At 52.9% G+C, this 9,117-nt stretch overlaps 1 protein-coding gene and 1 long non-coding RNA gene across 2 annotated transcripts; both read right to left on the minus strand.

Annotated features, from left to right (window-relative positions):
* Positions 1-211: 211 nt before the first annotated feature.
* LOC111931770 (sushi, nidogen and EGF-like domain-containing protein 1) lies at positions 212-3,075 on the minus strand. The gene is made up of 6 exons (XM_023930489.2): positions 3,059-3,075; positions 2,597-2,709; positions 2,073-2,203; positions 1,314-1,601; positions 1,045-1,182; positions 212-624 (listed from the first exon to the last, which is right to left on the minus strand). The coding sequence occupies exons 1-6, from the start codon at positions 3,067-3,069 to the stop codon at positions 343-345; spliced, it is 963 nt and encodes a 320-aa protein (XP_023786257.2). The 5' UTR covers positions 3,070-3,075; the 3' UTR covers positions 212-342.
* A 993-nt stretch (positions 3,076-4,068) lies between these two features.
* Positions 4,069-9,110, minus strand: LOC111922443 (uncharacterized). Its single transcript, XR_015288930.1, has 2 exons — positions 5,043-9,110; positions 4,069-4,209 (listed from the first exon to the last, which is right to left on the minus strand). It is a non-coding gene; the product is annotated as an uncharacterized LOC111922443 (long non-coding RNA).
* Between the last annotated feature and the right edge of the window lie 7 nt (positions 9,111-9,117).

Here is a 9,117-nt window from a genome sequence, read left to right on the forward strand (position 1 = left end):
CCAGGTGTATCTATGTCACACCTCTGTGTGACTCAGGTGTCTGTCTGTCACACCCATATACAACCTAGATGTTGTCACCCTTCACTGACAATTTCCCCCCTCAGCTGATTCTGTCGCCGTCATGGGAACAGGCGGGGATGGGCACACATTTCACACATGACACCTATGTTACTGCTCACATGCATCTGCGTACACACACCTGACACAGGTCTTGCTCAACAGATGTTTATTGCTATTTCCATCATGAAATGCAGCCTCTGTGGGGGAAAATCCTTCTGTGGGGGTGGGCTGAGGGCTGTTAGGCAACCCCCCCCCACCTCAAATGTCCCAGATGTCACCTGCTCACAACCCACAGACATACACCTGCTCCTCTGTGGTCCTGGGGGGGTTGGGGGATACTGAAGGGGTCTTGTGGGGTGCCAAGGGACTCCAGGGGGCCTCAGATGCCTTTGGCAGGGTGCCAGGGGTCTCAGGGGGTTCCTCAGTGGCCTTAAAGTGGTCAACACGGAAAGCCCAGCGCCCTGGGACTCCCAGGTTGCTGCGGTGGCTGAGGCTCTGCACTGTGGGTGTCCGTGACCCCGGGACATTGTAGTAGTGGACATCGTCCCCAGCGTTGAACCCAGCCTACAGGGGGGAAGATGGGGGAACAGGGTGTGACATGAAGGGAGGGGAACAGGGGGACAGGAGGAGAAGGTGAGGGGTAAATTCTGCTCAAATTCCCATTGAATTTTACTCAAAATGTGTTTCATTTCACCCCAAATCCACTTAATTCCACCTAAAATCCCCCTGATTTCAGATAAAATCTACCTGATTTTGCCACAAATCCCCTTAATTCTACCTCAAATTCCCATAAATCCTTCTTAAAATCCCCCTAATTTCACCCCAAATCCCTTTAATTCCACCCAAATCCCTTTAATTCCACCCCAAAATGCTTTACCTCCCCCAAGCCCAGAATCCCTCCTAGCCCAGCATCCCCCATCCCTTGGACTGTCCTCAACTGCAAAGGGATGACCCCGTGCCCAGTGCCCCTCTCTGTGTCTCCACCTGTGCAGGGATGCCCCCCAGGCCAGTGTGGGGATCCCCCTGATTAGCAATGCCAGTTGTCCACTGCAAGTCTTCATAGTTGAGCAGGACAAAACAGTTGACACCATCGGAGGTCAGCACAGCCTGGAAAGTGTTCACCTGCCGGGGGACATTGTCAGCATGTCACCATGATGACCCCCAGCTATGTTTCCATCCCTGTGTCCCCAAACATTTGGTGACACCATGGTTAGGGACATCATGGTTGAAGGTCACTTTGTCCCATGTCCCACCTTGTCCGAGGCAGCTCCAAAATAGGCCACATGGTCCCAGGTGGCCACAAATGCCCAGGTAGGCTGTGGGGGTGGGTCCCCAGGTGACACAGCAGGTGCAAGGTCCTGGGCCAGGCGTGCCAGGAGCTGGGGGTCCCGGCTCTGCCGGTAGAAGACGTTCCCTCCCAGACGGGTGTCCACATCAGCCCAGTACGGTGCCACAAAGGGGCGGTGGCCTGGCAGCGGGAAGGGCTGGGGGGTGAACTCTGGGACCATCATCCCAAAGGACACCACACCATTGTTGTTCACCTGCAGGCAAAGGTCACCCATGGGACACACCTGGATGGCACTAACCACAGTGACCCTCCATGGTGGTCCCAGGTACAGTGTCTCCAGTCATGGGGAATCCCTACTATGATGACCCCTGTCATGGTGGCCTCAATTGTGATGACCCCCAACTTCCAGTCAGTCACCGCAGCACCTCCCAGTATGGGCCTGGGAGCCCCCGTGTCACCCCAGAATCTACCACTATGGGCCTGGAACTCCAAAACCACCTGAAGATCCCACAGGTGTCTTCAATGTCCTCAGGGACCCCCACAGGTATCCCTGATGTCCCTAGGAGTCCCCACTCACCGATGTAGTCAAGGATGAGGAGGAGGAAGTGGTGACATCAACTCTGGAGGCTGCATCCAACTTGTCACCCTACATTTCGTGTCACCCTCCACCTGTGTCACCCACCAAATGTCACCTCCCCCATGTCCCCCCAGTCACATGACCCACATAGAGTGAGCGGTGGACATGTCCAAAGAAGGAGAAGTTTTCCTGTAGGAAGATCTCAGGGCTCGTCCCATCATCTTCATGGTGGGTGGCCTCATCCCCTACTCCTGGTCCAAAGGGGTACAGGACCCCACCTAGGGACACACACCTGTCACACACCTGGGACACACACCCAGTGGCACACAGGACCCTACATGGGAGACACACCTAGTGGCACCTGGGACCTGCCAGTATGGAGGTGGGACCTTCCAGTATGGGCCTGGATTTCCCATATGGGTCAGGGACCTCCAGTGTCACCCCAGAACCTCCCAGTGGGGGCATAGGGCCTGCTGGTAGGGGACTGTGAGCTGGGACCTCCCAGTATGGGCCTGAGACCTCCTGGTATGGGAATGGGACCTCCCACTATGGGCCTGAGACCTCCTGGTGTGGAACTGGGACCTCCCACTATGGGCCTAGGACCCCCACTCTAGAACCTCCCAGTATGGGCCTGGCACCTCCCCAGTGTAAGCCTGGGACACCGAACTCACCTATGGGTCCCACAGGAGCCCCCGATGTCTTCAGGGGTCCCCACTCCTCTGCGTGGCTGAGGAGGAGGAGGAGGAGGAGGAGGAGGATGGGGGGGACCTTCGTGTGTCCAGGCCTGGGGGAGTGTGAGGGGGCTCCCCATCAACCATGTCCCCATGTACCCTGTGACCACTCCATCTTGCCCATGTCCCCAGTGTCCCCATATCCCCCCATGCCCTCCATGTCTCCCCCAATATCCTGCATGTCCCCAATGACTGTCCCATGAGCCCTTGTCCCCCCATGTTCCCCCATGTCCTTCATGTCCCCCTTCCTTGTCCCTCATGTCCCCCCAGGTGCCTATGTGCCCCATTTCCCACATATGGACATACTGGTCCCCATATTCCCCTATGTCCACCATGTCCCACATCTGCCCCCATGTCCCATATGTCCCCATGTCCCTCATTCCCACCAATGTCCCCACTCACTGCACTCCCATGGTCCCAGTCTGTCCCAGTGCTGTGACTGGAGCCACTTTATCCCCAGGGAGGGGACAGCCTGGGGGGGGGGGGGAGGGGGGGAATGACACGGGACACCCCCAGGTGGCACCTCCCAGGGCCCCAGGCAGTTCCGTCTCTGCCCAGACTGCATCTGGGGGGCACTGGAATTGACATGGGGGGGGACACTGGGGGGCTGGGATGTGCTGGGGGACACTGGGAAGATGGGAGGGGACACTGTGGGGACACTGAGTGTGACTAGGATGCATTGGGAGGCACTAGGGGTTACTGGAACATACTGGAAGACACTGGGAATGTTGAAGGGCCACTGGGGAGGGACACGGGGAGGCACTGGGGGATGCTGGGACACCAGGGGGACACTGCAAGGATTAAACGGGCACTGGGGGGAACACTGAGTGACACTGGGATGCAGTAAGAGGGACTGGGGGGGACTGGAACAAACTGTGAGGGATTTGGGAACATCATGGGTAATAGTGGGGGAAGACTGGAACACACTGGGAGGGACTGGGGACAATGGGGTTACTCTGGGGTCAGCTGAGGGAGACTGGAAGGGTTATGCAGGTGTTGTACTGGGAGAGACTGGGGATACCGGGGGGCACACTGGAGGGGATGGGGGGGGGGTGGGGGTGGCTACTGGCTTCCTCCTACCGGAAGGAACTGGGAATACTGGTGAGGGGTCCCCTCCAAGTGTGCCGTAGCACACACCTCCCGGGTGGACTCGGATGTCCGGGAACCCCCTCCCCGGCACCAAACATCCTGGTGCCCCCCCCGCCCTCCTCCCCGTGGGACTCAGGCGTTGGGAAATATTGACCGACGCGGGGGGGGTGGGTGGGGGCGGGGAAGTGGGGACACGGAACTGCCCGCGGCAGGACAGGGTGGGAACAGCCCTCCTCGTCCCCCAGCTGCCCTCCAGCACATTACCACGCTCCTGCTTTCCCAGAATTCCCAGGATTTTATCCCCAAAGCACCCGAAAACGGGGTTTTCTCAAAGGTTTTATTTTGGGGGCGAAAGCACAGTTTTGGGGGTTATAAAAATCCGGGTTTTCCGGATCTGAGGCATTTGAGGATGACGTCAGCGGTGAGGCGCGGCCACCCAGATGAAATGTCAATTTTCCACATCACTGGGTGGGAAGAAAGGCAAAATCATGGGGGACTTCATGGCTGTTTCCCTCACTTTAGGGTCTTTTCTCCCTTTTCTGGACTTATGCCCATTTTTGAACTCTTTCCCCTCTCTTGTTGGTCTCTTTCCTCATTTTGGGAGGCTCTTTCCCCACTTTTTTATTCCCTTTTCCCCTGTTTTGGGCTCTTTTCCCCCCTTTTCTTGTGCTTCTCTCCCAGTTGCTTTCCCCCCATTGTGGGGGGTTCTTTCCCCTGTTTCTGGTGTCTCTCTTTTTTGGCCTCTTTCCCCCTGTTTTCTGTGCTCTTGCTCCCTTTTTAATATTTCTTTCCCCCATTTTTGGTGTTTTTCCCATCTCTTTGAACTTTTATTCTCATTTGGGGTTTTTTTTCCACCTTTTTTCCCCCCGTTTTCTCCCTTTTTGATCTCTTTACACTTGTTTCAATTCTTTTCCTCTTTAGGCTCCTTTCCCCATATAAAAGAGTCTTATGTGACTCTTTTCCCATCTTTTGGGGTTGTTTCTCCCCACTCTGTGCTCTTGCTCCTTTTTTTGGTCTCTTTTCCTGCATTTTGGGGTCCCTTCCCCAGTTTTTACTCTTTCTCCTCTTTTTGACCTCCTTTCCCATGTTTTTGGGGCTCTTTTCTCCCTTTGGGGGAGCTCTTTTTCCCCTTTTTGGTCTCTTTTCCATTTTCTGGAGCTTTTCCTTTTGGGGGCTCTTTTACTCTTTTTTAGGCAATTTTTCCACCCTTTTTTGGCACTGTTACCCCTAGTGCCAGCCCCGAGACACCCAAATACCTCAATCTCCCCTCCCCTAGTGTCCCCCTGGTGTCACCCACCTGGCTGAAGTCAGGTGCCTGCCAGGCCTCGGCCAGCACCTGCATGTCAGGTGCTTGCAGGTCATTGCTGGTGGCACCGTCGTAGTCGCTGCAGAGGCCACAGAGCATCACCCGCGCTTCCCTGGGCACCTCCACTGTCACCCCTGCGGAGCCAGTTCCATTATCACACCAGAAATCCCGGGGTTCAGCTGATCCAGAGGGTCATGTGTGTCTCCGTGATGGTCAATGGTCCCGGGAGCTCCATGGGCAGGGGTGTGGGGACCCCATTGAGCTGGACAATATCAAATTAGGAGAATAAAAAAGGGGATTTGGGGTGATAGAGGGGTGAAGGGTAGCTGGAGGAATCTAGGTGGAAAAGGGAGTTTGTGGAAAAATGATGGGATGCATCAAAGCATGCTGAGAGTAGGATAAAGTACAACCCATGTAGGTGCTTCTCTGATGTGAATTTGGGGGAAAAAAGAAATTTTGGTCAAAATTATGGGGTGTGTCAATTTATGGATGTCTCTTAGTGACCAGCACCTGCACAGGAGCTTCACTGTTGGGAAACTGGGAGCAGAATAGAGGAATTTGGGGCAAAATTAAGGTAAGAACATCCTGTGGTGCTGGTGGGGTTGGACAACCCATGTGGACTCTTACCTGGTGTGAAGTTAGGGAATTATACTGATTTTTTTATTAAAATGAAGATCAAGTGGATGTTTAGGTCAACAACACATGGTGGTGACAACATTTTTGGGTGCCACCCAGGGTGGTGACAACTCACTCAGGCCTTCCTGTCCCTCTGCATGGTGATGAGCCTGTGGGAGCTGAAAAGGTGAAGTGTCACCACTGCCGGATAGTCCCCAATGTCCCTGACGTCCCCCAGGAGCTGGAGCCATGCAGGGTCCCAGAGGTCACACGTGCTGGCCACCACATAGATGCCAGTGGCCAGGATGGCCCTGGTGACACCGTCAAAGGTGACGAAACGGGTGGCAGGGGATACAGTGCAGCAACCTGGGCGTACAATGCAGGTGCAGGTGCTGGTGCCGTCACAGAGGCCCCAGGTGTGGCCAAAGGGACAAGTGAAGGGATGGCACTGGGGGCCCCCAGGCACTCAGCAGGTGCAGGCCTGGGAACAGTCAGGGGTCAGGATGGTCTCAGCGATTTGTTTTCCTTGGATAAAATGTGGGGAGTAGGGAAAAATGGCCTAAAATGGCCAAAAAATGGGGATGATGATGCTGTGAGGTGTCGTGGGAGGGGGGAAGGGGGCCCATGTCTCCCACATCACCTATGTGTTTCCATATCCCCAGTGAGTGCCCATGGGGACCACCAGTATGTCCCCAGTGTGTGCCCGTGTCCACACATAGCCCCATGTCCCCCATGGAGGGGGACACACTGGGGGGATTGGGACCTGCTGGGGGACACTGGAAACACTGGTGGAGACACAGGGGGACATTGGAACATGCTGGGAGACACTGGAAGGACACTCAGTTCCCCCACTAAGTGATTGGGATGCATTGGGAGGCACTGTGGGGGAACAAAGACAAATTGGGAAGGATTTGGAACACTGTGGGGGAAAGTGGGGGAGGACTCAAATACCCTTGGAGGGACTCTGGATAATACAGGGAATATCGAGGGAGACTGGAGGGGATGAGAGATCCTGGGGTCTCTCACCATGAGGAGAGATGCTGGAGTAAAGGGGGACGCACTGAGGGACGTGTCTGGGGGAAGTGGAGAGAACACTGGGGAGAAATGGTGACATGGGGGATGCTGGGGTGTACTGCGAGGGACTGGGGACTGGTGAGCACTTGGGAGGGAACTGGAAAGGACTGGTGGAGAACTGGGATGTACTGGGAGGGCCTGGGAACACTGTGGGGAGCACACTAAAGGGGCCCAGGATCAACATGGGGAGCCTAGAAGGAGCTAGGGCTGGAACTGGTCTGTACTGGGAGGCACTGGGGCCACATCCAGTGCACCTGGAAGTAGCGCCCCTGGTGGAGGCAGCCGAAGTCCCCTGGAGGATGCAGTGGGCCCCATCGAACAGCAGCCCCTCGGCGCACTGCTGACACCTCTCAAAGCAGCGCTCACTGCAGGGGGGCGGGGCCCGCACACCTGCACAGGTGTGCTCACAGGTTCGGGCACACAGCTGGTAGTGGCCCTTGGGGGGGCAGGTGAGAGCTGGGAAAGGGAGGGAAGAAACAAAAGGGGTCAATGGGGGGCAGTGGGGCTACTGGGGGGTCATCTGGGGCCAATAGGTGTTTCCTAGAATCAATGCCATCCCAACTTTGGTGTGGGTGGTGCCATGGGGTGCCATCTAGGGACATTGGGGAGGCCCCACTGACTGCCCAGGGTTCCACTGGGGGACTCAGGCTTCCCATTTTGAGGGGTGTCCCCTTTGGGGGTGTGATTTGGGCATTCACCAGATGGGGCTTTAGCAATGTGGACATTTTTCCATGCAGGAATGTGGTTGCAGTTTGGGGGGGGAGGGGGGCTGCCCAGAGCCTCCCTGTCAGGGTCATCATTGTTGGGGTCCCTGTTAAAGTTGCTGGAGAGGCCCAGGGGCATCAGGATTGGGTTGGGACAGCATCAGCACCACATACGTGTTGCAATCATAGAGGATCTGGGGGACCTCTGGACTTGGAGCAGCTGGTGGGACCCCACCTGCACCACCCCCACCGAGCCCTCACGCAGTCACAGTGGCAGCAAGTGGCGCTCACCATCCACCTGAGTGTAATAAATGGAATTGATTCGTGCTAACTAAATTGTAACTGTTATAGATACATATTATATTGTTGGCTTTTCACAAATATTGTAATGAATGTTGTATGTATAAGATTAGAAAAATTTGTTGTATTAACATAGTTTCCTTTCTGTTATTGATGAAACTTGGAAATAGTGGTATAATACATATATGTTAGGCTATGGCATAATATTAAAATAAAAACTGCTTTTGTTTTTATAACCCAAAGACTGAGAAAAAAAAATAGCTAGAGAACACCTGCATTTGTAAACTGTCTTATCCAGATGAAGACAGCAGTGACCAGAACTCTGGGGGGAGGAATTTATTGCATTTCTGGTATCAGGGAATGTAAATCTTGATGGCGCCAAGAAGACTGATCTATTGAGAAGGGGGCAAGAGAAAACTAAACGGGGGAACACCAAAGATCCTAAGAAGAATGTATGAATATGTGTGAGAATTTATGGATATGTAGTAGGGTTCTGTTTTTAAGGGACAATCCTTTGTTAGTAAGGTGTGCTCTCTTGGCTGAATGCAGAGACACCTGGCTGTATCTGTATACTTTATTTTTTTTCTCCTAATCGTTTTTTACTAAACTTTTAAATTCTATAAAAATTGTGTGAACCTTGTTTTTCACATAACTATTTGGAAAGTTATTATTAGAAACAATCAAGAAAATTACTGTTACAAAGCAGATGTACCCCTTTACAGATGTTACATGTCAAAATTGAGGTACAGTGTGTAGTTTGGAAGATAAGCGGTGTCTCAAGACTAAAATGGCCTTGAGATGGACAAAATTAGAACAACTTTAGGCATTGGGCCTAAAGATTAGTAAATATAAGACTAATTAGTAGACTTACGTAACACAAAGCTTAGTACGCACGCGCAAACCTGTAAGGTTATCCAAAGGACAACGAGGAAGAGGAGAAGCCTTCACCAAAAGATCACCAAAAGAAGACTGAAGACCCCCTAACAACAAGTGAGGCATGCGCCGTGAAGAAAAGTGACGTAAAGTCAGAAAAATCAGAAATAGGAGGAAACTTACAGGAAACATTAATGAATATGTATAAGCATACAGTATATAAGTTTAGCTTGAAGTGCTTTGTTTTGTACATGAGGCTGGGTGGGAAACCTCCATACCTGGTGGGTTTTGTATGTGAGGTGGGGTGAGAAGCCCTCCCTGTACCCTGGTCAGTTTTGTTTATGCTTTAACCATACTTAATTACTGGCAGATTATATATATAAATTGTAATTTTTCTGCTAAATTGTTTTCTTTGACTAAACTGTATTATTTTATACCAAATTACTATGCAATTTACTAAATGGTATTAATTTTTAATTAAACTGCCATTAACCCAAGGG

This window comes from Cyanistes caeruleus, chromosome 7 (assembly GCF_971803275.1).
Source record: "Cyanistes caeruleus chromosome 7, bCyaCae1.hap1.1, whole genome shotgun sequence".
NCBI lineage: Eukaryota > Metazoa > Chordata > Aves > Passeriformes > Paridae > Cyanistes > Cyanistes caeruleus.